At 38.0% G+C, this 27,819-nt stretch overlaps 2 protein-coding genes and 11 non-coding genes across 18 annotated transcripts in view; 7 read left to right on the top strand and 6 right to left on the bottom strand.

Moving 5' to 3' along the window:
* Positions 1-27,819, top strand: part of LOC147643595 (uncharacterized) — a 51,601-nt gene that overhangs the window by 7,803 nt on the left and 15,979 nt on the right. The window contains exons 1-5 of one of the 6 annotated variants that reach the window (XM_086833024.1): positions 10,055-10,236; positions 10,962-11,106; positions 14,863-15,440; positions 15,502-15,659; positions 19,711-27,401. In XM_086833024.1, the coding sequence (XP_086689150.1) occupies positions 14,959-15,440; positions 15,502-15,659; positions 19,711-19,751 (681 nt within the window). In that variant the 5' untranslated portion in view covers positions 10,055-10,236; positions 10,962-11,106; positions 14,863-14,958 and the 3' untranslated portion in view covers positions 19,752-27,401. Of the gene's footprint in view, positions 1-2,954; positions 2,985-10,054; positions 10,237-10,961; positions 11,107-14,862; positions 15,441-15,501; positions 15,660-19,710; positions 27,402-27,819 lie in introns of those variants that run through there. The other 5 variants (XM_086833025.1, XM_086833027.1, XM_086833028.1 and 2 more) reach the window with 5 other exon arrangements.
* On the top strand, positions 467-539 carry TRNAK-CUU (transfer RNA lysine (anticodon CUU)). The gene has a single exon. It is a non-coding gene; the product is annotated as a tRNA-Lys (tRNA).
* On the top strand, positions 830-902 carry TRNAK-CUU (transfer RNA lysine (anticodon CUU)). The gene has a single exon. It is a non-coding gene; the product is annotated as a tRNA-Lys (tRNA).
* TRNAK-CUU (transfer RNA lysine (anticodon CUU)) lies at positions 1,428-1,500 on the top strand. Its single transcript has one exon. It is a non-coding gene; the product is annotated as a tRNA-Lys (tRNA).
* Positions 1,830-1,903, bottom strand: TRNAN-GUU (transfer RNA asparagine (anticodon GUU)). The gene has a single exon. It is a non-coding gene; the product is annotated as a tRNA-Asn (tRNA).
* TRNAN-GUU (transfer RNA asparagine (anticodon GUU)) lies at positions 2,040-2,113 on the bottom strand. Its single transcript has one exon. It is a non-coding gene; the product is annotated as a tRNA-Asn (tRNA).
* Positions 2,472-2,544, bottom strand: TRNAR-ACG (transfer RNA arginine (anticodon ACG)). Its single transcript has one exon. It is a non-coding gene; the product is annotated as a tRNA-Arg (tRNA).
* On the bottom strand, positions 3,150-4,248 carry LOC147643596 (uncharacterized). The gene is made up of 3 exons (XM_086833052.1): positions 4,151-4,248; positions 3,747-4,063; positions 3,150-3,261 (listed from the first exon to the last, which is right to left on the bottom strand). Exons 1-3 carry the CDS (start codon positions 4,160-4,162, stop codon positions 3,150-3,152), a joined length of 441 nt encoding a protein of 146 aa, XP_086689178.1. The 5' UTR covers positions 4,163-4,248.
* On the top strand, positions 13,560-13,633 carry TRNAN-GUU (transfer RNA asparagine (anticodon GUU)). The gene has a single exon. It is a non-coding gene; the product is annotated as a tRNA-Asn (tRNA).
* On the bottom strand, positions 14,117-14,190 carry TRNAN-GUU (transfer RNA asparagine (anticodon GUU)). Its single transcript has one exon. It is a non-coding gene; the product is annotated as a tRNA-Asn (tRNA).
* Positions 14,707-14,780, top strand: TRNAN-GUU (transfer RNA asparagine (anticodon GUU)). Its single transcript has one exon. It is a non-coding gene; the product is annotated as a tRNA-Asn (tRNA).
* Positions 26,459-26,531, top strand: TRNAK-CUU (transfer RNA lysine (anticodon CUU)). The gene has a single exon. It is a non-coding gene; the product is annotated as a tRNA-Lys (tRNA).
* On the bottom strand, positions 26,626-26,698 carry TRNAR-ACG (transfer RNA arginine (anticodon ACG)). The gene has a single exon. It is a non-coding gene; the product is annotated as a tRNA-Arg (tRNA).

The following is a 27,819-nucleotide window of genomic DNA, read 5'->3' on the forward strand; positions in this document are numbered from 1 at the left end:
CCTATTAAATTTGTATGATATATGTACGTAGTCGCTTAATCTTGAAATAAAGTAAAATCAAAATTTTCAAAATAATACAAAATGATCATATTTTGAAGTAGACAAAAATGTTGAAAACCGCCTAACTTACAATTTGTTTTTCTAAAAATTTCCTACTAATGTGAGTAGTCAGAACACTTCCTGCCAAGTTGTAGTAATCGGACAGACGGGCAAGCATATGGCTAGATGGACTCGGCTGATAACTTTCCTCAAGATTATTGCAACATTCTGACTAAAACATTAATGCTGTGCAAGGGTATAAATATTTACTTCAAGACCATATAACATGTTCTAAACTAAAGCTTATAAATTCAGTTTTTTTTGGCTCACTATTATCACTCCAGCCATGATCTTCAAATCTAGGTGACAATTGCAAGATCCTGGCTAAGAAGCTTGTATAGGGAAATATTTTAGGATGGTTTATTCAGCCCGGCTAGCTCAGTCGGTAGAGCATGAGACTCTTAATCTCAGGGTCGTGGGTTCGAGCCCCACGTTGGGCGAAATACTTTTTGCAACCTTGCCAAAACAACGAATTTCAAAATATTATTTTGTATTATTTAATTTAAAACCAAACTGGACCTCGTGGACTACTTAGGAATCAAATAAATAAAAAAAAACTAAAACAAAAACAATTTAATAAACCAATATTTGTTTAACAAACTAATATCTGCTAAATCTTCTGATACTAATAATTTGATCGTCTGGGGAAAAATTTTATAAAAATTACATTAAAGATATCGATCATGACCATTTTCATGCTAAAACTTTTTGAAACAGAAAAAGCTCCAAGGCCCGGCTAGCTCAGTCGGTAGAGCATGAGACTCTTAATCTCAGGGTCGTGGGTTCGAGCCCCACGTTGGGCGAAATATATTTTTGCATCCTTGGCAAAGTCGGGTGATTTAAAAATGCATAAGTTTTAATCCCGTTTTTTGAAATAAGGTGTGTTAAAAATTTAAATCTCCTAAAACAGTATGTGTTGTTAGATGAGGAACATTCTCTTCGTTATATGCTTACTTAAAAGTAATTTTAAATATTAAAATTAATATTGAGAAGTTCTTCGGTCAAACAGGTCAAAATGAAATCTTTTTTGGATAACTAAGGACGATCATTTCGTTTTAAATTTAGGTTTAGAAACTAAAAAAAATATAAAATTTTTATTTCTACAATGTTAATATAATATATGTATTTTTAATATAAATAAAAAAAGATTTGTATTTTAAGATATTAAATGTAAAATTGAATATTAAAATTAATATAAAGGAAACTGATTTGGCCTAACGGCCAAAATAAGAAAAAGTTTTAAGCAACTTAGGACGATCATTTCAAAATGATCATTCATTATCATTCCAAAATTCCAGATCCATTTCATCAGCTGTTAACGTGTCAAGGCCCGGCTAGCTCAGTCGGTAGAGCATGAGACTCTTAATCTCAGGGTCGTGGGTTCGAGCCCCACGTTGGGCGAATTGTTTTTTGTTAAATATTTAATTATAATATGTATTGTGCTTATTAATTGCTTATTTCCCTTATTTGCGTAGGTGCTAAATTTATTATATATAAAATCGTGTATCTCTCAAACAAAAATATACAAAGATATATTAATAACTAAATATTTCCCGTAGTTAATCATCCGATTTCACAATATTTTATTATATGAAAATTGTTAAGTTTTTCCTAGATTTTTCTCTTTTCCTTACAAGGTCACAAAAAATTTAAGCATTTCATAAATTTGCATTTATGTGGACCAAAGGACAAAAGGACCAAAAATACAAGTGTGCAAGAAAAAATCGAAACGCCCCCGGGTGGACTCGAACCACCAACCTTTCGGTTAACAGCCGAACGCGCTAACCGATTGCGCCACGGAGGCACATGTACTACTAATTATATTTAGCTGTGACGTATATATGCTTAGAAGAATCTACATTTTAAATGGGACTTAGGAGAATACATTAGTTTTAATGAAAATAGTAATAAAAAATAGTAAAGAAAAAAAAAATAAGAAACGCCCCCGGGTGGACTCGAACCACCAACCTTTCGGTTAACAGCCGAACGCGCTAACCGATTGCGCCACGGAGGCAACTTGAAATCTAGGAAAATAATAGAGAATTAGAATAGTCTCAAATGTTCTCTCGTCTTCTTACATTTCCAATGCCACTATAAGGCTGAAGTATGATGAATTTCTTGCTTTAGTAAAATACGATATCAAAATAATTATTCTATATATGTACACATAAAATCACAAAATTTTCTAAAATATTCCTGGAATGCTATATATTATATATTATCATATGACAGCTGACATTTAGAATCTTTTAGAATTTAAATCTCTCGACTTTTTTTTTTTAATTGTCTTCATTTCAGTATTTCATTCGGCTAAAATAAATACCCTCTTTATGGGTATAAGAAATCGCAATAATATATATGAAAAAAATTTTCGATCCTGCCAGGAGTCGAACCTGGAATCTTCTGATCCGTAGTCAGACGCGTTATCCATTGCGCCACAGGACCGGTTGAAAATCGAAGTAATCGTTTATGCTTAAAAGTATCTGTCTAATATTTTAGGCTTTGCATTTGTATGGCTTTGTTTTCATAGACAAACAAAACAGTCATTCGATCCACTTACCCAGTCAAGTGGTCGTTTAAGATCTTTAAAAGATCTGTATAAACAAATAAGTGATGCAAGGTTTCAAAACAAATAACTGGTTTCATTAAGTAACATTAACACAAAAATATAGTGTCACATATACATGATTTTTCCCTTAAAGGGCACGGATTGTGATCACTTGTTCATACCTTCCCTTCCCTATCCGGGCCATGTTATATATTAGGTTTTTACCTTCCCTATTTGTATATATAATATAGTATGTATGTATATGATCTGTTTCTAATGGTTTACAATATTTGTTTTTGATTTACAGGTGTCAACTTTAGCTCGAAATCGGCATAAGGTAAGTGAAGAGTAAAGTTGGTTTAAGAGCTCTTTTTTCCGATTTAGTTCTAGCTCTCACTATGTTTTCTCTGACTTAACCCCAGGTTAATATTTTTGGTTGGCTTGCACGCCTTTAAATTCCGTCTGTTTTTCCATAAACTTTTTACAGGACTTTGGCTTGTCTTTATTCCCAGCACGCACCTTCAATAGTCACGCGCCCGGAATCGGGCTTCAGTATCCTTAACTTTCCGTTTTGAGGTGGGTCGGGTGCTGTGCTAGGGTTGAAGTAGCCGCTCCTGTTGTGACATCATGTCGGGATTTAAACACTCTCTTTGAATTAAAAAAAATAAATAAATAAAGTAACAATAGTTGAGCATATTGTCGGAATATTTAAAAAAAAATTTTAAAATGACGGTTTGAACCTCATGAAAATACATAAATTTCCCTTTAGACGTTAATCTAATTATATGTAAATGTAGTATGGTTTTACAGGTTATTAAGTAAACTTAACTGCGCCAAAAAGTTTTCTTCAAAGTCATTATTTTGTATTTATTTTTTAGTTCTATTATTTTGACCGCAGCTGTACATATATATGAATACATATAAAAAGATTCAAGCGATGATAAAAAATATTGTAAAGTAAATCAAAATTTCAAAATAATGGCTTTTAAAATTTCTTCCAGCCTGGGGGGTGGTAGCCCTTTTCACATGGTCACTGCCACGCCTGATCTTAAACCCGTCAGGTTTAAGCGTTTTCTTAACATTCAATTTAAGTTTCCACGTGATTGTGGCAGCCTCCCACCAACCAACCATTTGCCCACAAGTTGTCGCATTGTTTGGGTCAAGGATGCAGCTCAAAAGATGCAGCGTTATGCTGCTACCCGGGTCTCCCAAAGTGGGCGTTTCCATTCCTGCTTGGGGCTTCTCGGCCTGAAAGCTTTGAACTTTTAAGCGGTCGGCAGTCGGCTCGCCTCTTCCGTCCGGTGGCCTCGGGTCAACACTCTCACCCTTTCCCATCAGAAAGTATCCACCTTGTGAAGGAATTCCAGTGTCCGGGGTGAAATCGTCTGACACAATGCATAAAACATGAGGAATTGTCTGTCGAACAAAAGGTCGATAAAAAGCAGGTGTGAGGTTAGACATAAACGATGCCAATGAGATATGGTATCTATTTACATCTCTTACATTATCGTACATTCTTTGTTTTGGCAAAAAATAATATTCTTCGTTATCTTTAAACCCGGGTCCTTTAGCCCTCAGATCTAGAGTTTGCCGTTGTATAATGTTTGTCCCAGATACCTACATCAATATAAGTTTTTAGGATTTCAGTCGGGGAAATTAAAATTTGCTTCCAAACCTAGAAGGAAATACAACTGTCTATTATACCTATTCTATCTATCTTCTTCATCCCTATCTAAAAACTTCATAATGGACTTGAATGTACATACATTATGCATTTGTATACATTAATACACAGTCACCTTCACTGAAAAACCATAATTTATAGGAGTCGAAAATAATTTTTTCTAGTAAATAAATGCTGACATTCAGTTCCAGTCAAATGAATCCATTATTAATCAATATTTATTATATTTAAAGCTACCACGTATTCGTTAGAAAAAAGATGATTTCCGCGAGTGAGAAAATAGGAACTTGACCCACGGTGCATCACATTACACTACACACCATTTTTCGGTGCATATATCTATTTGAGTCCAAGTTAATATCTTCAATTGACCCACCTATTTCTCACGTCATTTACACAGGTGCAAATGTCATGCTGAAACCCACCCTCCTGTCTAGTTATCAACCCACTATCCACCCTTCATCACATGATGCATCCGCTCAATTGTACAACGCCCTAAAACAAATAAAACTTAGCAAAACCAAAAAATAAAAAATAAAAATAAAAACAAGTAAAAGAAAAGCTAGGCAGAGAATCGAGAGTGAATGCGGCCGCCGCTTCCAAAAATAAACATGCAACGAGAAATAGGCCGCTCTGCTCTGCTCTCCTTCGTAGTTGTAACTAGCGAAGCACCCATTTCTCAGTTCTCTCTCTGTCTCTCTTTCTTTCCCTCTCCCTCTATTTCCCTCTCTTTTCTCTGCAAACTATGCAGCCGCATCCAAGTGCAAGAGCAAGCTCGTTCATCGGCATCGGTCGGTAATTTACAGTGCTGCCAATTTGGATTTTTTCCCGTCAAAACTGGCTTTTTTTTAAGGCTAACTGCGGGAAAAATTTGTGAATTGCGGGAATTGTGAAAAGCGGGAATTCTGGCTTTTTTGGAAATTGAATTGGCTTTTTCCCGATTTTTTTTTGTGTTGTTAAAACTTAAGTATAAAATATGAAAAAGTGGCAGCAAAAAGTTAGCTTTACGAACAAACCAGATAATGTAGCGACGTATCGATTGTTTTAATAGATATACGCTAATTTCATAAGTCGCTTAGTTTTTCCATCTCTATATAAAAAGTGCGCGTAAATTGTTAGCAAGTTCTAAAATGCCGAAGGAGTATAAACAAAAATGCCGCGATGTCTGGCTTAAAAGTGATGAATTTAAGGCATGGATTCGCAGGGATGACACAGACCTGCAAAGGGTTTATTGCAACTATTGCAAGACTACTATTACAGCTAAACTCAGTGATCTGCGAGCTCACGCTGCAATAAAGAAGCATACTAGTGCAAGCAAAAGATATTCATTTCTATTTATATTCATTATATTTATTTTAATATACAGAAACGGATTGCGAAGGGTCGGGAAATGCTGCGTCGACTATGAAGTGCCAATCAAATATCTGCAGATGATAGGAACTATTAGGTCTTACGAAAATAAGGAAGACCATGAAGAAATTGATCAAATTATGGAAATCTTTTAAACAAAACTGAACTTATTAAATTTTTATATTTTTTGAAATTTTTTCTATTTTTTATACATTTGTTTCAGCTTTTTTTTGGATTTTTTTATAAATTTTTTAAGCTTTTTTTTTTCACTTCTCCCGTCAAAAACAGCTTTTTTTGTTGGTCAAAAGTTGGCAGCACTGGTAATTTACGTCATCGCAAGTTGGGCTCCTGGACCTCTTTATTCCCCGCAACTTACAGGGTCTAGAAGTGTATCAACAAGGAAATACCCTTTACATATAAAAAAGAATCAAATAAGAATGATTAATTTATTAAATTAATAATTTAACAAGAAATAGTTGTCCAAATAACAATCTGGAAAAATGACTATCTCCAAAGTTTCAAGCTGATAGACGGACGGACAGACGGGCATGACTACATCGACTCGGCTGTTGATATACATATGTATATCCATATGACTATAATAACAATACCCAGCAAGGGAAAAAATACAAATTAAAATAACATTCGCATATAACTTAAAATATGTTTTTGTTATATCGAAAATACCAGAATTGAATGCCAAATTTAAAATCAGTTTAGTATTGCTCGATCGTAAAAGGCTACATATAATTCTTAAAAGGCTGTGCATACGTGGACTTTTGAAAAATTTAATTGGTTCTGGGGAAAGGTAGGCGAAAGTGCCAAATAAAATTGTTAACTATGTTGGTATGGATCTAGCGAAATTCCCAGTTTTATGGTCGGATTAACCTTGTTCTGTTACATCGTTCCAAAATGTAATAGTAGGAATTTGTTGAGTTGAAGATGGCATCATAGTTAAGATGCATTTTTGTTTGATATTAAAAGTTTTTATGTAAAACACACATAATAAAAATTAAATAAGAAAGGAAGCTAACTTCGGCAACCCAAAGTTTATATACCCTTGCAGATAACATTAAACTTCAATGACTAGAAATCCATACAATTTAAATTATATATATTTATGTTAAAAAACAATGAAGTAATACATGCTTTCATTTCATTCACCTATACAAATTATATTTACAGTTTTACATTCACAGATTTGCATTTTTCATCTACATCTAACGATCGTTTGTATGGCACCTATATGATATAGTAGTTCGATTTTCATATAATTTGACACAACATTGAAGACTAATATAAAATGGATATATCTCAAACTTGTTGAAAATCTGTTGAAGTATCAAATATCTATATCTCAAATTTGATCAAGGACAGACGGACATGGCTAGATCGACTCGGTTGTTGATCCTGATCAAAATGTATATACTTTATATGCGCTGCAAACTTCTGACTGAAAGGGTATTTAGATGGATACAGATTGATGCTGATCACTGATCACTGATGTTAGAACTGCCAGTAAGACAATGTTGTTCCCAAGGGCCCTTGTGTGGCCCGCGACGAGCGAGTCGAGTTGGTGGGCAACACTGTTTTTCAGTGTTGCATATGTCAATGAGTTGCAAACTTATCACTATAATTATTATACCTCTCTAAAAGATGGATGCGTGCGAACATCCATGAAGTTAGACTTCAATCGTTTAATCCAAAAGTTATTAAAGATGTTTGACTCAACGTGGATCAAGGGAAACATTTTAAAAGGTTACACTCCTGAGGGAAGGTGTGTGGATGGGATCATTTCACCTCCTGATCTTCTCGTCGTGAATCATTGCAACGCGCTTCCTCTGCTGGCATCTCTGGGTGTGTGTGTGTGAGTGATAGTTTGGTTGGGGTGGCCGTGGTGGTGTACGTGCACTATTCGCCAGTGTGAGAGGGCCAGAGAGCGGGTCTGGTTGCAACAGCCATTTTCGTCACGGCTCAGTTCTCTTGGCGATTTCGTTTTCGCCGCCTCTGCCATCCGCCGCTATCTCTCTCCCACATCTCACGAGCTGTAAAGCTGTAAAGTTGCATGCGCCGCTCTCACACTTGTATTTGCATACGTTTGTATGTGTGCCGCGAGTGTAAAATTATTCATTTTTTTCTAAGGTTCAGTCTCAGAGTTGAAGGTCAGTTGATGCTTTATGTCATTCAACTTGTCGTCGTTTGCAGTCGTAGTTGTAGTTGTTGCTTTCAGCGTTTTCGTCATTGCTGCGCTAGCATTTTGTGTTGTTGCTCTTCAAATGCTCGCCGCTCGCGTGTCGAGCCATTCAATTGGGGCGTGGATATCGCCAACCTCCCTCCTAACCCCATGCGGGGTAAAAGGGTGAAACCATGGTTGCCTTGCACTCGCAGGGCTGTAGGCGCCTTATTGGATTCCAACGGCTTTTAGGTTCAACAGACGATTATTGCAAATTAGCTTAGGCAATTGGACAGCAGCAGAGTGAGGTTAGGTATGAACATAGGCACATACATATGTAGGTATGTAAATGCCCTGCTGATTGTACTCCATAACGGTAAAGCTACCAGCACACCTGATCTTTTTTACCCCCTTCATGTTCTATTTTCCGAAACAAACGGAAGTTGCCAAATTCCCACCAAACACCTAAGATGTGTGCGTGCTATGCTCCCATCGCAGCAGTGCAGTCGGAGAGCGGTGGATAAAATATTTATACAAAAATATCAAAATTCCATTGAAAGAAATACTGAAAAGAGCATTAAAATCAAAAGTCACATCGCAGTGGCAGCCAAAGAGGCAGCGACGTCAGCAGAAGCAGAAGCGAGCGAAATCAACACAAAAAGTGTGTTACAAAGTCACAAGCGCAAAAAAAGCAATCGAAACAGCAACAACAAACCAAAGCAGCGGCAGCGCGGCCAGCAGCAAGTAGAGCTTAAAAAAAGCCACAGTGAAAAAGAAACCAAGAATAGCAGCACCAACAACAAGTCTCGGCTCCACAAATGAGCGCAGCACGAAAACCAGTTTTTGGTTAGTTATTTTCTCAAAAGTTCCGCACACTGGCCCAAAGCCAGCGGAGAAACAAAAACAAAACGAGCGCAAGTATAAGTGGTCAAGTACGCGGACAGTGGAACCCATCTTATGTCGGAGTACTTATAATTATAAAAAACCCACTTGATTGAATCCTGTCACCAAATTTATTAGCTACACCTATAATATTCTTTGAGATATGTTTCCTTAAATGGGCGGGCAAGACGAACATGACTAAATCAGCTCGCCTGGTCATGCTAATAACGAATATATAGAGAAGGATGCCTCCTTCTGGCTATTATAAACTTTTTTGGTTGACTCTAAGTAATAAGCGTTGAGATAATAGCTTGCTCAGAAGCAGGAAATGGGCTGTTTGAATACGTTCTGTAAAATATATAGCTAAACCTAAACCTACATATGTATATTCCTGCACTTTTCAAATTGGACCTACATGTAGATTCCCTGTGACAAAACTAAACTAACAAGATTAGGAAGCTTAGATTGGGATAATCGAAGTTTGCACACATCAATGAGCTGAGATTCAAGTTTTTAACTTGACTCAACAGTTATGTACTTTGACCATTACAGCTATGTACATATAGTCGTCCTATTTTTTTATAAAATTAAAATCGTATTTTAAAGGTATACGTAAGCTTTATATATAGTAGAACAGAACAAAGAAAAAATGTATTCCTTTTTATGCATTTTTCATACGTATATACATACAAAAAAAAAAATTATTGTTAATGTTAGATATTTTATATATTTTGTATATATTTTTATATATTTATTTTCTAAATAAATATACTAGCTTCCGGAAATGTATCTATCTGAGTTGGTACTAAAATATTTATTTATAGGGTTTGAACTGACTACAAATAAAATGAGTGCGTTGCAAGATTAAATTAGAATACCATCAGGCTATTCATGTTCTTAATATTTGCTTAAATAAATGTTTTGTTGAAATTAAATCATCTTAAGACCATATCGGAAATGCGCCAATAACGAATCACAGTACTTCAGACTTGGACCAGGCTTGATCACCTAACCCAAGCTCCCACTGTACTCCGGCTGCTGCATGCCATTGTTGTTCTTGCCCCTGAGAGCCGTCGCGAAAGTCGAGTGAGCGAGCCAAGCGCCAAAACAAAAAATCAAATCGGAAGGCACAGAAACCAAAAGTCAGTTTCGTGAGCAGAAGGCGGTATTGCCAGGCCGAAAAAGTCATCGGAGAGCGCCTGCGCAGCAAAAGCAGCAGTATTGGGTGGGTCGAGAGCGTGGGGAGTGGGGGTGGGAGAGCGCCAGAGAGAAGCCCCAGAGAGGGAGAGAGCTTCACCTGACAGCCGCGGCAGAGGCCGAGGCAGAGCTGCCGTTGAAGACGACAGAGGCGGCGGCGTTGACGTTTCAGTTTCTCGTACAATTTACATCGCGCGCAGTCGGTGGAAAATGCAGAAAAATCAAAAATAAACTCGGACATTGCTGGAAAAGCCCACTGCCACACATCGTTTCGGATTTGTAAACGCGCAGCCCTCAATCTGTGTATGTGCTCGAATAAAGCAAGGGAAATTTGCATTCCGCTGTAAATCAATCGAAAACAAAGTCTTGAAAGGCCTAGAGTTCATTGAGAGAAAAGCCAGTCTGGTGCACCCGAACTTCTGAGCAATGAGTTATTAAGCAACAAAAACTGTGCCGAGCTGGATATTGTATGTGTTGTTGTTGTTGGCGAGTGACACGTCCCCCTTAGTGCCCTTACCCCAGCCCCATCATCAAACATTCCATGCAGTTGGCGCTTGTTTACTCGCCCAGCGAGAGAGGTTGTGTGAGAGCGAATGAGAGTGTGAGAGGAAATTCGGCTCTCTCCCTCTATGTGCAATGTTTATCAAACCCCACAAAAAACATTTTTTATAGGAGAAATGTTTACAAGTATTCCAACAGTGCAGTGTGCCAATCATAATTTCATTCAAACTTTTTGCTGACTCCTGAGTATTTCAATTTAATTGCTGCAACAACAACGTTCAAAAATGCACGTGTCTAGGGACTGCAAACAAGAATGGAGGAGTTGGCTGCATTTTCTCACTCTCCCACCCTGTCTCTCTTATTCTCTCTTACTCTCGCGCTCTCTCTCTCTCTCTCTCTCTCTGTCTGTGGTTTTCTTTCACACTCGTTTTCTGTTTTTTGCTGAGTGCTAATGGAAAATGCATTTGCACTGTGGGCTGAAACCATTACGTCGAAAGATTAAATATTAAATCAAATGAACTTTCCAGTTTAACCAGTGTATGCAATTACAGACTTCAGTACATAGTGAATCATAAACAATAATTACAAAGCAATAAAGACAGTTAATAAAACAAAAAAACAATACAAGCGTAGGATATTTTTGGATTACAATCAAATTGCATGAAAATCTTGGTGAGTGTTAAAAAAAGAAATTTAAGATATCGGAAGCAAAGAATCAGAAAGAAAGCAATTTTTACCCATTGAAATATGAATATTTTATTATAATAGTTTTGTTACATTGAACTTAACTTTTTTCTTTGTATTGTAATAAGATAATTTTAATGTTTTCAATTTCTTATATTACAACAATTTTAATTATGTGGGGGATTTTATATAAATAGAAAATACCTACATATAAATGAAGGTTCAATTAGAAATATATTCATAATCTTTACGTGTATCTAAGCATTACAGTTTTAGAATAATATGAATGGGAAAGTATGTATGTTAAGTTAAATGTATGTTAAATGTGTGTATGTTGTGTTATTAAATGTATCTATGTATGTTATGTCAAATTTAAATGGCTCAGGTCGGATAACTAATACTATTTAGACGCCACAGAACCGATTGAAAAATAAATAAAAACCCGTCGTTTTTTTTACATTTTTTCCGATTTATGATAACAGTTCAGATTTAATAAAAATTACCTGCATGTAATATCTGCCAAAAGTATCAATCGGGAAATAAAATGGAAACAATTCGATATTTGTACTTTATTGTTTCATTATTAGTTTCTACGATTTAATCAAGTTAAAATTTTGTCAGAATGACAAAAAATAATACATTAAGAAAATATAATAAATATTTAGAGCAGCTAAACATATGCATACTCTTGAATACTCTTCAAGTAATTTTATAGCTTGGGAACGTTGATGTCAAATTGCAAATGGAAAGGGGATATACAAACATCGGCTTCCAGCAGTTTTCTTCCCTTTTAACCCGATATTATATATATATATATTTTAAAGCTATAGCTTTGTTATGTATGTCTGTAGTACGGATCTACATTTTAAATCTGACTTTCTTATATAAATGATCGGAAATCGTAATCGAACACCCCTTAGATTTTGATCATGTATACCTTATGTATGCTATAATACCATTTTATCGTATTGGTACCGGGGATACAAAACTGCAAATTGATTTGTTTCTTCTAATTGCCATGCACATAAATTGCAGCTGCTTTCTGCGCGACAATGGTAATTGGAAATGCAGATGAGTGGTGGTCGCCTCACGAAGTTTTTCCGGTGCCTGTATAAATCAAGTAAGAAAGCTGCAGTCGAGTGTACTGGAATATTATATACCCGGTATCCAAAACTTTGGTCGTTGTTCGTAGTTTCGAGCAATAGGCTTCACCTCAAACTTTGTTGTCTTCCATGCATTTAGTTCAAATGAACACCAGGTTATAACGATTGTGGGCGTAACACGATTTTAAAACAATCTTGAACAAAATATTTTAGTAACTCCAAATTCTTATGTCTCATACGAACGTCATTGTCTAAATCAACTCGCCTAGTGATACTGACCAAGAATACAGGGTCGTAGATGCCTCCCTATGCCGGTTTCATACTTTTTTTTGTTGACACCAAGTTATAACACCCTATCACCCTATGAGTACCGGGTATAAAAAGCAGACCAAACGAAATTCTCCTGTTTTTTATGCAGCGGAAATGCATCATTTGCAGTGCGTCTGTCTCTACATCAGTCAGACGGATTCGTCGGTCCATCCGCCTGTCCGTTTGTTTACTCAAACACACAAATGGAATACAACAACAACTAGCCGGTCCACGAAATTAGTGCAAGTGCAACATGCCAGAAGTAAACGAAACGAACCGAAAGGCGAATAAACTCTGACGGCAGCCGGTGGGCCACGGCGGGTTGAAAGGCGGCGGAGCAAGTGAATAAAAGTCTGCTCTGTTTTGCTACTTTTCATGTCCCACAAATAGATTTCAATCTGCACAACTGACGCCAAAATTTCGCATTTGCATTGGGCTTAGGCCTGATAGTTTACCCTAAAAGTCGTACTTTGGTTGAATATTTTTATTCACAGGCTGGGCTAATTAAAATTTTATAATCGCACTAAGGCAGTTCTAGATGGATCACAAATCGGCATTGACTGAAATTGGGTCACAGGGCTCGGATCTATTCGGTCGGTGGCAGGGCGTTCGTGAGTATATTGCTGCTGGCGGTGCCAAACGTGAAATGACCTTATGAAGGATTCTGGGTCAATATGCTTACGCCATTTTGTCGGCGCCTCGCTTGGGTGTGTTCCGTGTGTCGGTTACTGGGGGTGCGTGTGTGTGTGTGTGTTAAGGGTGTATCACTTACTGGCTTACCGCACTTAAGAATATAATTTTTGCATTAAAGAAAGACGTGGTATTTTGCGCGCAGAGTAGGTGGCTTTGTTTAGGTTCCATAATTGCATATTCTGACTTAAAATGCATTAAACTGGTGTATTGATTATTTTTGTATGTATTTATAAAATAAAATTTAGTAACTGAGATTTTTATACTTGCTACAGAAACAAATTCCTTCCAAAATAAATTCATTCTTGAAGAACAGCACTTGAGCAGCCCGGTGCAGTCGCCTCCGTGGCGCAATCGGTTAGCGCGTTCGGCTGTTAACCGAAAGGTTGGTGGTTCGAGTCCACCCGGGGGCGTTTCTTATTTTTTTTATTTTACTTCTATTATTTTAAGAATAAAAATTTTTGTATTATTATTTCCTTTTTCTCGTATACTTCAAGTGATAAAATATTGCTATAAAACCATCTTAATTCAAATAAATCAGAAATTAGCAATTATATAGAACGATTAGGTCAGTGGAATATATCCTTTGCAGCTTCATTCTAGACCTAAATCCATTAATAAATCCGCTTTATAGTAGACTTTGATTGATTAGGATTGCGGTAACCTGTGTCCTCGGTTTACCGCACAGTCTTATAGATTCGATGTAATACCTAGAATTAGTCGTGAGATATAGATTTGCGGATAATTAGTCAAAGGGATTTGATTTACATCAGTGGTCCCAACATTAGGCAACAATTTTTTTTAGTCATACAGTCTTCTTTATACCTTTTTAAAAGAATAAGTACTATTTCAATACTGACAGATAAAATATGTAAAAGTAGCCAAAAATATTTGGCCGCCCCCGGGTGGACTCGAACCACCAACCTTTCGGTTAACAGCCGAACGCGCTAACCGATTGCGCCACGGAGGCTATGAAAGCAGTATGAAATTATAGCTCGATTCAGATTATGGAAGCTTAAAAATTAATATTTAAGAAAATTAATATGTTTTATAAATATTCAATTCATAGTTGGAACTAGAAGCGCTTTCGTTACAGAGGAATTAATATACACACTGCTACATACATAGTATGTATTACATAACTAAATATGTACAAATGTATATGCATTTGGCAAAGGATTATATAAATTAAATATATTTATATAGTCTTAGTATATACATATGTAGTTCGAATATCGACTATAAAGAATTAGTATGTATATAAAAACCAACTTAAAAGTTATTTATAGAAAATCTGTAAATATGTAAAGGCTGTTTATTTGAGGCGTAATTATTTGTCTACAAATTGAAATGGAGATGCAGTTAAATAAAAATGTGAGGTTGCTATATTGAAAATAATGTTAAATATTTTGACAGCCAAACAAATGTAATGTAGTTAAAAATGGTATAGAACTTACATGCGTCATTTGACACAAGTTTGACAGCTGCCTCCGTGGCGCAATCGGTTAGCGCGTTCGGCTGTTAACCGAAAGGTTGGTGGTTCGAGTCCACCCGGGGGCGACATCACTTTTTTTTAATAGAATTATTAGTTTTTTGTTTCGCCAATTAAAATGTAATTTTTTTTTTTATATATTTTTTATAGAAATTATGTAAATACCATGCATATGGACAACATGAAGGCGTGGACATGTTGTCAGAAACATTCAACTGTTCGTAGTAGAAATCTCATGCACCCACAATGTACCGTTTGAATGCGACACAGCAGCAGCAACAGGAACCGCAGGCGTCGACAACGAAGCAAAAACGTTCCTCGATTCCCAGTCACATTTTGCTGCAACAACAATTGGCTGCCGCTGCAGGCGCCTCTTCCTCTGCCACGCCCACGAGCAATAGCCATGCCGCCCTGACCTTGCATATGGCCAGTGCGAATGGCGGCGCAACAGCAGCCCCAGCAACCCCATCAGCAACAATAACAATCGCGGTCGAAGACAAACTGAGGCCAACATCCAAGACAATTAAAATAGAGCCCATGCCGGACGTAGCCTTGAGCACGGTGGCCGGCGGAGCAGGTGCCTCCGCAGCAGGAGCGGCCCCAACTTCCAGTAAGACACCATCGACGCAGGTGTCAGTAGCAGCAGCATCAGCATCCACATCAGCGGCAGCTGCAGCAGCCAATGGGCATCTGGTGCTGGTTCCCAATAAGCGACCACGTTTAGACGCGTAAGAAACCCCCAAAACACACAAAAATACCTTCACTTATTGCCTTAAATTCCTTCTACAGCGCTGAGGATTGGATGTCCACGCCGAGTCCGGGGAGCGTGCCCAGCTCTGCACCGCCGCTGTCGCCGTCACCCGGCTCGCAGAACCATAGTTACAATGGCTACGCCTCGCCCATGTCCGCTGGAAGCTACGATCCCTACAGTCCCAATGGAAAAACAGGTGAGTCTCCGGAAAATTGTAAATATTTTCACTTAGAATTATTTAATGGGTGAAAGATGGAAGTCAAACGATATAAAAACGAGTAGTAGGTGGCGCTTTAAAACCATTTTGGTAGATTTTCTAAGGGTCTTTAATCTGGCAGCCGATAGATGGTGTTGTTTAGTGGGAAAGTGAGATATAGATGCTTTCCCTTTCTCCCGATAGATGTCGTTGTTGCCTGACGGAGTTTTTGATTTTTACGATCCACATTTTCAGCAATTCCCGATTGGTGGCGCCCCAGTTAGCAAATTTATGAAATGTTGCCAACCATTTCAAAAATTTATTTTGGTATAAATCCTTGCAATTTGCCATACAATGTATTTCAGTATATGAGATTGAGATCAGTTAGGATCTCAACCACTTTTATTATTTAAAAAAAAATTTGAAATAATAAAATAATTTTGTTAGATCAAATTAATTTTTTTGAACTAGTTTCTCAATCATCAGCAAAATTAATTGTCAAAATCATCTGGATGCAAATAATTATATTTTATTATATTTACTTTTGAATTTAAATAAAGTTAAATACTTTATTTTTATTATGTCTATTTAAAGCGGTTAATTGCATTACTTCTAGTTACAAAAGTCCTTACTAGAACTATTTCCCAAAAAATGTAGTTGCCATGTTCCTCGACTCAGCACCGAAATTCAGTTGCAAATAATTCCTAAAAACAGTCGGGGAATTCAATGACAAAAATTCCTCAAATCAGCAAGGGAAAATGATTGGCATAAAGTCAGTAAAAGCAATTCAATGGCATAGGGTCCTTGGATCAGACCAGGAAATTCTCTTTAAAAACTTCCTCGATCATCTAGGGAAATTTAATAATATAAAGTCCTAGAGTCAGCAAGGGAAATGTAATTATATAAAGTCCTCGAGTCACGAGGGGTATTTCAATAGGAATATTGTCTCAATTCGACAAGGGAAATTGAGTGTCGCCATCTGCCGCTGTAAAGTCGTTTTGAAATTAAAGTGCTTAAGCGCCCCCTATAGGGAAAAATTATATTCTTATAAATAACCGAGGTGGATTTGAATGTCGAGACCTAAATGGTGAAAACTAACTAAGAATTTGTCGATAAAATTTTTTCGATATTTACTATTTAACGAATATTTGTATTAAGCCGAGTTGAATTTAGTTGAATTTACTTTGGATTGAAATGCGTTCATGTTAAATTACACAACTTCTATAAATAAGATGTTTTCAGACTATTCAAAAATAATTTAAAACCTTTTATCGTTGGATTTCTTAGATTAATAGAAAGAGAAAAAAATTTAAGAAAACATACAAAATTTGTGCAATCATAAAGTTAAACATTTAAGGTTTTTTTTTTGTTAAAGTCATACATTTTCGTTTTAAATATAAATTGTGACAGTCTAATGTATACATGTAAAATGGCATCGAATCTGGCATACAGCACCATCTGTGGATCGATTGTTAAAGCTAACCAATGCTGCCACAGCTTGAATTGAAGGGATTGGCACCACTGTAGAAGGTCACTTTCATGCGCCTTTTTCTCGATATATTTTTAAGCCGAAGAAATGGGTATAAATATATTAAATTTCGACATGGCATCCAGCATATAAATGTACCATAGTGCAAAAAGTGAAATAAAATATATACTTTTAATGCACTCTGTATAAACAATATACTTTTATATTTCTAGTGTGCGTGTTTATGTTACCAAACTCCTCGAAAAGGCTGTGTTCATTATTTTGTTATTTATTTTTTATACAATTAGGCTTCGCTACAAAAAAATGTTTTCGTTTTTTTTATCAAGGATAATACTAATAATTATAATATTTAAGAAATTTTAGCTGCAGTAAAAGTAACATTAAAAGTAGAGACCTGCCTTGACCTTGTCCTTTTATCGATACTTGTTTTCTTGGTAATGTCCTTATTTTTCTTCTTTTTTTCTGCCACCCGAATCGCTGTCTGCCACGGAAGAGTATTTCCGCAAGACAATCTTAATGGAATGGTATATCCGTTGATATTTTAAATGTACATATGTTGGGGTTTGTTCACCTGTCGCGTCCAATAATAGCTGCGTAGCTCGATTATAATCAGGAAAATGCTGAATACCTAGATGAGGAGGAAAACCAAACAGGGAATAAGGCACGAACGGCGCAGGCAGGAATGAAGAACACGCCCAACGCCCACACAGAGACGAAGAAGAAAGCCAGACATAAGCCGAGAACGAACGTGCCTTTCACCTTTCACGTGAAAACGTGGCCAGCTTCAAGGTCGCGGGCGCTGCAGACAAGGCAAATAAAAGGCCATAACCCCCTGGGCCACCCCCAACACCCAACCCCGCCTCCCCGCAGACGCCGGGCGAATGTAAGCCTCGAAATTACCAAAACGCGCCGCAGTCGGGACGCGCGCAGACAGACAGACGGAGGACGGAGGGATGATTGTGGGCGGGGGAGGGTCTGGGTTTGCTATAGGCGGCGTCTGACTGACAAAGGCAATAAAGTTGAAAGTTGAAGGTCACCAGACAAGGACTGCTCACGCATACATACCACCCACACGGCGAACAGAGGCAGCGAAGTCGGCGTCGTTTTTTGGCACTAAATGCCGTAAACTTGAGGGAGGGGGGAGGTGGGAGAGCAGGCTCAGATAAGGGGGGTGTAGGCAAGACTGACTAACGGCCAATGGCCAAGCCAACGCCCTCTCAGCCTCCTTTGGAGGGGGGCGGGGTTTCCTTTTGGGCTGCTTTTATGACTCCTAAAATAAAATGGCTCCCCCGAAAATAATCGATCCTGCGGCCAGGACATCCCTCCCTCCTCCCCCCCCCCGATAGGAGCCCGGATTGTGCGTGCGCTTGAACCTGCCTCGCTTTCACTCGGCTCGGGGATGTGTCTGGCGGAGCGCGGGTGTCGGCGACGACCCAAAAATCAGCGAGTCGGCGCGAATAAAGGGGGGCTGGGCAGGCGTGCGTAATGAAATCATGCCAAGGCTGTTTGTAAGGACGAGCCAGCCAGACAGACAGAATCCTTGCTCCTCCTTACTCCCCCACTGTATGTGGGTTGTGTGTGGGTGTGTGTTATTTTATTCGGTTGTTTTCTTTTTCAATTTCACTGGCAATTGGCTTTTCTCTCAACGGAGAGCGGCGTATGCAATGTGGTATCCCCCAAGGCACAAATCGTCACCATTTTCCTCTGGCAATTGAGTATGAACACGCTTGATTTCTCAACTATTTTCCAACATTTTCTTGACATTTTCATTTCACTGAGCTTTCGGTTTCTGTCGTTTTTGGTATTGGCTTATTTATGCATAAGTAAGAGTGTGTATAAGCATAGAAGCACATTAATCTTCTGCTGCTGACAAGTACAAGGTTATTTCGGTTCAAGGACTCTGAAATTTATTTGAAAAGACTTGCAAGCCAATCAATAGTAAAATGAGATCAACACTCATCAGAATTTCCCACAGAATGTTAGTTTTTTAACTGTGCATAAGCTGAACCGAATCCTTTCTGAAATTCTCGCAAAATTAGCATTGAAGCAGGGGCCTCTGGCGCTTTCTGCCGGCTGACAAAATCGATCGATCGATGGCATCGGTGAAGCAATGGCTGCAATTAGGGCTGCCTTTGGAAGGAGTGCCCTGGGCAAAGTCTAGACACCCAAAGGCTCGACTTAATCTGGCCAGGACACGCAACACTGGGGAGGAGCAGACAGACAGCCTGCAAAGATTTTTCAATCATGCGCCTGAAACATGATAACCGTTGCCAGTCTGGCTCAGTGTCTGGACCCTGGAGGAGAACTGGTTTCGCAGTCTCCCTGCCCGCGGGTCCCCTCGCTTGCATTTCCTGATTGTGCGCCTTAGAATTTGAAGCTTGACCAAAGAGGCGATCCGATCTCGTTCGTCCCTTTGCCCGAAATTTGTCGCTGCGGTTCTGCTTCATCTTCTGTTCAAGGCCTTCGCCTTCGCCTCCGTCTGCCTCGTTCGGAGCCTGAGCGGAGGGACAGCAGCTGCTTTTTTGTTTTTTATTTTTTAATTTTATTCTTTTTTTCTATCAGCCAGCAGGTACACTTGTCTGCCATTGTCCAGAATGAAATAAAGGAGCGAAAGAGGCACAGAACTTTTGCCTTAGTGTGTCAAATGGTCTGCAGGGGTTGCTAAAGCACAGCAGAAGCGGACTTTGGTTTCGGACCAAAAGGCTCCCTCGCCATTGTTTATGAAGCGGAGGCACATGTTTGCGATTCTCTCCTCTTGTTTGTGTTTCGTTGTACATAAGTCCGATATGCATATGGTCTGACCTTGATCTTGAAAGCATACGTATATACGCGCACAAACATACACATAGGTATTATATATATCCGCAAATTTGTTCATGGAAAGAAGGAGACCATCGAAAAGTAAGTGCAACTCCGGGATGAGGGGTGGAAGTTTGACCCTGATCCATATACAGGGTCCCGAAACCATTTACATTTCATCAAGACTTTAAGATGGTAAATTATTAATAGATCTTTTATATTAAAGAGATAAATATATCTAAAAAATATTCTGATTTAGTCGAGCCGATTTTATTTATGTTTTTATGAATTTATGTTTTAAAATTGTGCATAATAGGTAATACATACTGATTATTGCGACGATTTCGTATTTACTTTCATGTCTAATTTTATTTAATGTGATTCGTTCGTTAAGGACTGTCTAGATTAATAAGGCTGCTGTTTTGTAGAAGAACCTTTTCTGCTTTGAATTTTACTTGATCAAAGACCTTATAATAACAAGATGTATAACGCCCATAACATTAAAAGGCTATATTTAAGAAAGTTTTTTGCTAGCAACAAATTTTCTCTCCTCTCGGTAGATCAAAATTGGAAGCGTAAAATTCTAACAAATTGGAAGGCTCTATCATATGTGATTATTTTATAATCAAACAAGTGAGTTTATGTACGAACAGATCTAGAACGCTTGGGAACACATGATCACAGGATAGCGCATGATTCTCACTCTTTGGCTCTTAAACACATTTTTAACAGAGCCTGGAAGTTATTCAAGTGCAAAAAATGCTATGGCGTTACTCATCTTGCTATTGTAACCTCGTTAAGTGCACCCTGTGTTAACCCAGTGCGCTTGTAACCCAATTAACTTGCCAACTGTAATTCCAATTCAAAGTTCGAAGACTGAAAAGTTACCCCAAATCCCTCTGTCCAGAGTCCATGGTCCGAGTCCTCTGCAGGAGAGGACGAAGGGTTAAAACCCGAACTGAAGCCCCGGAGTGAAGCATTACCTCATATATCCGCCCCACTAGTGTGTGTTGGTGCTGCTGTTCCTGTGTGTGAGTGTGTGTGTGTGAGCTCGATACGTGGAAGCATAAATAGGCCAAATGCCATTAGCACAGGAGCCTCGTGCGACGCCGCTGTCGATTCCAGAGTGGCGGGTTCTTGTTTGCCCTCGGCGTTATTTTCTGTTCTGTTGTTTTTTCGCATATATATGTTATATAAATGCATGTTTTTGTATGGCCATGTGTGCGTGTGTTTCATGCAGAACCCGCACAATTAATTCCTGCAAAAAAAGAAGCCAAATCCAAAACAAGAGAGAGCACAAGAACACAAAAATACAAAAAAATGAAACAAATTCCCCTGATGCAGACATACATACATACATCATATGTATGTATTTACGATGTGCACATTGAGTTTGTCCTTGAAATTCATGTGAAATTTTCGTTTTCATGATGACGATCAGCCACAAATGAACCGGATAATGACGAAGACCATCATGACGTTGTTGTTTTGATGGATAACTTTGATCGAAGCTCAGCAAGTCCCACATAATCCCCACTCAATTTTGTATCTCAAACGTGCCACAAATGGATTCAGATTAGTTTGTGTTAGTTTCTCCTTAAGCAGGTGCCAATAGGGGGGCGGGGGGTGTGGCAAATCTGCATTTGAGCCCTGGAGTTTCCTCTTGTCAGGTGATTGGCACTTACAAAGCCTTCACTCGGAATTAATAGAGATTATTCTCGATGAAAGAACGTTTAATTGTGCAACTGAAAGGGATTTTGTACCCGGAGTCCTTTCAATTCATATAATCTCTTAAATGAGAGCTAATATTTCTTGCAAATAATAACCTAAAGTTGGAACGAACACGATAAGTTCTGTATTAGATAAAGGTCTCTGGTAACGAACAATTTAAATTTGCAAATATATTAATTTCTTACAATTATGGCTATAAATGTGGGTCAAGTTCATCCCCGTTGGGTTGAAACTTTTATAAACAGATTAATTTAATTATAAAACGAAATGTATTGTTGTGTAATAAAATTGTCTTTTGTTTCTATAGAGTGGCATTTTTACAAAAGTGTAGGAAACAGATTGAGATCAACTCCGATGTCTATGCTTATTACGATTAATATTCCACAAATGTTTAACGCTACAAGATTTCTTGATTTAAATTAAAACATAGAAGTCAGATGTCCGACTAGAAATCTCTTTCAGAAGGGATCTTGGATATACAAAATTGATTAGTAAATATAAATTCATTAATGGCTTATTTACAATTATGAGGTAATACAAAAAATGATCTTCTTAGTGATCTGATATTAACAACGAGCTCTGTGGTAGCCCTGTATAGTTCATAATAAAACCAAGAATACTACGATCTAGTATCTGTGGTTCAAGAATAATAGACCTATTTGCACTAATCTGGATGCTTCAACTGAGCTCTGAATTCCATCTCAATATTTTTAGGAGAGATAGAAAAATATTTGCACAAAATTCGTCAGAGATTCTCGCTGCAAATTCACTGATATACAATTTTGCGCTGGCACGGATGTCGGTTCGAGTACGTACATAAGTACTATATAGAATAATATACTCTCCCTCTCTCTCTTTCTCTCTGTGCGCATGAATACTACTCGGTGCTACTGCTGCGCCGATGTTTGCACTTTTTCGCGTATCGCACTTGGCCTTGAATTAATACAGCGAACTTTGGCTTTTTGCGAGTCGCGCAAGTTTATCGTGCATCTCTGTAAAAAGATAATTAATTTCATGGCAGCGAGTCTGATAATTGCCGAGCGCATTTCATTTCGCCTTTTTTCTTTACTTTTTTTTTGGCCCAAACACACACGTTCAGATGCAGATACTCGTATATGTTCATGTGTATAAATATATATTTTTTAGCTGGTTGCATTTTGTCAACCGCGATCGAAATGAAAGCGCAAAGCGCCGAGCGACTTTCGTTTCGTTTCGTTTTGGGAGCGGGAACGGGAGCGGAGATGTTGGCGTTCGCGAATACAGAAACACGCGCGATAATTTCCAAAATGCGCCAACAACAAAGCACAACCCATTTCAAGGTCACGCACGCACACATCTCTACGCCCTGCCACTGAAGCACTCTCTCACACACAAACACACAAAATTTGGTAAAAAAATAAAGTAAAACAAAAAATAATACAAAAATTAACAATAAACAGACGGTGGCGATAATATTCGCGTTATTATTTTTCGCCTTTGTTGTACAGTGCGTTTCAGTAATGAAAGAGTTACTGTGATAATACTTTTGATCTTCGTTATGGAAAAAGGATTTTGTTACAGACTGATTAAGATTTTCTTTAATTTAGTTTTATTAGTATTATGTATATATTATATTTTAATATATATTTGTATATAATATTTTTGTTTTTCACTCTTAATCTTTATTGAGGCTCTATATCCCATTAACGTTCATAAATTAATTTCGGCTTCAACCCAAGATCACCCACAGATCATTATAGAAAACTGTTTACATCGAAATACCGTATCCCAGAATTCAGACTTGAGAATTGTTAGGCATGCAGTTGAATGTTGTATTATGGTTTATTATTTATTTTTTCAAAACAATCTGTGAATAAATATATTTAAATAATAAAAACTATTAGATAATTTTATGGTAAATTAGATCAAATATATATTTATCTAAGATTCCTTTAGAGATATTATGTAAATTAATAACAGATTTCAACATTTCAGAAATATAAAAATATTAATTTCAAAATGTTCTCTTAATCGTTTATATTTTTAAAGCTCTTTTTTTAGTATCCCCAAAGAATGTTGTATGCGTTTATTTATTTATTGCTCACACTTTGAATCTCACCCCCCTCGGTATCCCTCCTCTCCCTTGGCTCACATGCACGACAGTTTATTTATTATTATTAAATCAGGTCAGAGACCCATTAACACATATATAGAGTGAGGTGAGCATTGTGTATTTCATCAGTCGTCATCATATATAGATGTATATCTCTGAATTATGTATGCGAAATGTGTGTGTTGGTGAGACAATTGTCGGAGTGCTCTTTTTTCTCGCTGTGGGTCGTTCTACGTCAGTCATTTAGTCAGTCAGTCACTCAGTCAGTCTGTCGGTCTGTCAACATGCCCAACGGCATCAAAATGGCCGCTGAGCAAAACAAGTTGAATCGCCAGGGAGCTAAAAATAAAATTCATTATGATATGTACGTCGACTTTTCTAGTTGTTTTCTCTTTATATGCAACAGAAACCCCAAGCCCTTGAAATGAAACTTATCAATTGATGGATGAAAGGAAAAGCTTTATATATATCTTTTCGGGGGTATATGTAAATAAAAAAGTATTTCCAAGAATAAGATAAGAGGTATTGGGCTTTAACGATGTACATATGTAGGCCACACCTTCTCCTTACTTTAGTTGTCTTATTAAATACATGTTCATCACCTCGCTATCGCATATTTGAGCGGAAATCTTTTGCGGTCGATGAGTGCATTGTACCCCACATTATTTGGCGATTAATCATAGACACACACACCTGTATCTGAGCTTAAATCGGTATTTTCGCTATGAAAACATCAATCAATATCGAGATGAAACACAAACAAGATGGCCCTGTCCCTTCATCGTCCATTTTCCGACCGTCTCTTATTTCTGCTTTTAATTAATGGTCGCTCCTCCTTCCTTTTGCCATTTTCCTTCTATTTGTGTTCCTTGCCAACTTTTACTCTGTATACAGCACATATACATATGTATTAGGTATATATAGCGAATATTTTTGTACATCTGTGTATTCATTGCACTCAACGCTGCGGCATTTGTTGAGATAAGCGTTTGCTGCCCCGTTTCGCGTTGTTAATTTCCATTCGAAAGCGAAAGTGTATATAAATAAATCTATATTCTATTTCTGCACAGAGGTGCCTAAATTTATGTACATATCCCCATTGTTAGTTATTAGTCATTTAAAGCTAGCAAAGATTATTCATTCGGCACAAATCGGCCGATCACTCAACTCAACTTTTGATTAGGTTCAAAGTATTAACTCAATTAATTATTATTTTCTGTACACTTGTATTTTATTTTGTTCTTGTTTTGCTGCGAAAAAACAAATGCTCAATTGGGGGGAAACAATGAACCTAAAACGCAATAAATTCTGATAATACCTGAACATGAAAATGCCAAAAAAAGAGAAAGAAAACAGACACTCACACAAACTGCATGTGTACTCGTGCCAATATATTTATATATGTCTATATACTATATATTCTGTATGCACAGACGTATGTACACATGTGAGAATTGGGAACAAAGCAATTCAAATCGCTGCAGTACAAACAAAAAGGCAAAAAATTGAGAACAAAGGCTTTTGAAAGCCAATAAAAACAAAACGAAAAGGTAAACGGAGAATTAAGGCAAATTCTGAGAGGAGAAAGCAAAAATTAAATTGTAAATCTATCGATCTTTTTGGGTTATAAATACTCTAACAAATGTACATATTTATGACATTCACCCTGACATATATAAATCTACATTATTTGACAACAAATTATACAAATAGTTCACAGACACATTTCGCACAAATATTGAACCGTTTTCATACCGTCCCAGACATCGTGGCGTATGCGTAATATGAATCATAGCCCATGTCTACGCACTACGCACGAATACACTCACTGACACACACACACACACTCACGCGCATACTGTCTGCAGTGAAATATTTCGCACTTGCTAATATTTGGTTTTTTGTTGTTGCCATTTTCTGTGTAGTAAAATGTGCGTGTGCCGATGATGATTTCGTTGCTGTTATCGCTCAGAAAACCAATGAGCCGCCGGCTCTGCCAAACAAAAACAGAAGCCAATAAATGAGAAATAAACATAGTAAAACAACAACAAATCAAGAGCAACAATAATGGCAACAAATTTCATAGAAAGCAAACACTACGCTACACACCATCAAAGCAAGTGAATTTTCGCCATAAATAGTTGGCATTGTTGTTGCAGCGACTGAGAAAAAAAGGGGTAGGCGAAGCAATATAAAAACTATTGCGGTGGGTCAGGGTGAAAACGAAATAGAAATCTATGAATAGTTGTGAGCAGCCAAGAGAGAGAGAGAGGAGCGTCGTCACTGAATGAAATGGAATTTCCCTCTCTCTACCCCCACTGATTAAGCAAATAGTGACCGTCAGTTGTCGTGTAATTGCAACGTATAGCAACACACTGAATGTATTCATTCTGATTATCTTTGTCATGGACAACTCATCAAAAGTCGGTTGATTTAATTAGTCTGATCAAGATAATTAGTCTCCGCCTCCGTCACCCTCTCTCTCTATCTTTCGCCAAGAACTAGATTGCGCATACGCAATGTGACCTCAATTCAGCCTTGGGTGTTGTGCTCCTAAATTTACTGAATTCCCTGCGTCTGGTTTATGGTTATCATCTTCTTTTGCTCTCCATCTTGTTCTCGTTCTGCTGCTTAGATCCGAAAATTCTCCTTATCTGTTGTTGGTGTTCTGGCAGGGAGGAGCCAAGTGCCCGGCTAGCTCAGTCGGTAGAGCATGAGACTCTTAATCTCAGGGTCGTGGGTTCGAGCCCCACGTTGGGCGAAGATAACTTTTTTGGTTTTTATTCTTTTCGGTACTTTCTTAGACTTTATTTTGCAGTTAAAAATAATAAAAAATAAAAAGAAAAAAATCTCTTCGATCCTGCCAGGAGTCGAACCTGGAATCTTCTGATCCGTAGTCAGACGCGTTATCCATTGCGCCACAGGACCGGTTGACTGCGAGCCGTTTTTAGTTGCTTACAAAGCAACACGCTTGCTGCTTAGAAAATTCTTTAACTATTCATAAATGTTGCTTTGCTATTCGTTGAGATGAACCGGTTTGAAAGCCACACACGATCTGAAAGATCTTACAGATAGTCAAGTATAAGATCTATAAAGTAATATACTTATTTAATTTGTGTTCATTTGCTTCAGGAACTTTATTGTTCTGCACCTTTTGCCAAAGCACAGACCCAAGCACAGAATAATAAAAAGCAAAAATTTATTGGGGTAGACAGGCAAAGTGAGAGAATTGCAAATATTTATCCAGCAATAACAAAAATAAAATACAAACAAAAAATAAGTTCGTAAAATATAACAAAAAGCAAAAAAATAAAAAAGCGAACGGCAACACGTTTTTGCGCTTCACAAAACAAGACACAATGACGATGATTATGATAGAGGCGTGTGTGAGTGGGGGCCATGCGGGGCGTGGCACTGCCATATCCAATGCTCACGTACAGGAGCGGTGTCGGTGGCGGTGGAGGTGGAGAAGGCGGAGGAGGGAGTGGGTCTGGCAGGCGCAAAGCAGACCCAGTCACACCAGCAGCAACAACAACAATTCGGCTGTACAAAGGCGAAATGAAATTTTGCCAAAAAAATAATAAAGAAAAAGAAAATAAAAGAAAACGACGAAATAAAAGTAAAACCAAAATGGCCGACGTCGGCTGCAATTTCGTATATAGAAATTTTCGTCTGGCTCTCAGACAGACAGAGGCCACAGAGAGTGCACCAGAGCGAGAGGGCAGTACGTCTGAGTGAGCTGGGCGCTTAAATGAATTTAGAATGGGAGTCATGAACACTTGCCCGGCCTGGCCCCCCCTTCTTCACCGCCTCCTTGCGACAGACGCCGCTCGTCTGTCCCGCTCTTTGTACGTGAGTGTGTGTGTGTCGCTGAGCCTGTATCTTTTCGCTTTCGCCTGACACAGATACACATTCGCAATCAGAGAACAAAACGTAGACGACACTCGATAGTGGGGCAGAGCGACAGCCACAGCGACGTCTCTAGCCCTGACCCTAATTTTTGGGTAAACAAGAATTTCGTTAAGGGTCTTCTCCCGTCTGGGGGGAGA

The sequence above is a fragment of the Drosophila serrata genome, unplaced genomic scaffold, assembly GCF_035046125.1.
Source record: "Drosophila serrata isolate PLE 108 unplaced genomic scaffold, ASM3504612v1 contig_267, whole genome shotgun sequence".
Lineage (NCBI taxonomy): Eukaryota > Metazoa > Arthropoda > Insecta > Diptera > Drosophilidae > Drosophila > Drosophila serrata.

Coding starts and splice junctions, on each gene's coding strand:
- LOC147643596 (XM_086833052.1), bottom strand. Junction 3,262..3,746: donor TGGGAGGCTGCCACAATCAC/GTGGAAACTTAA, acceptor ATGTCACAACAG/GAGCGGCTACTTCAACCCTA.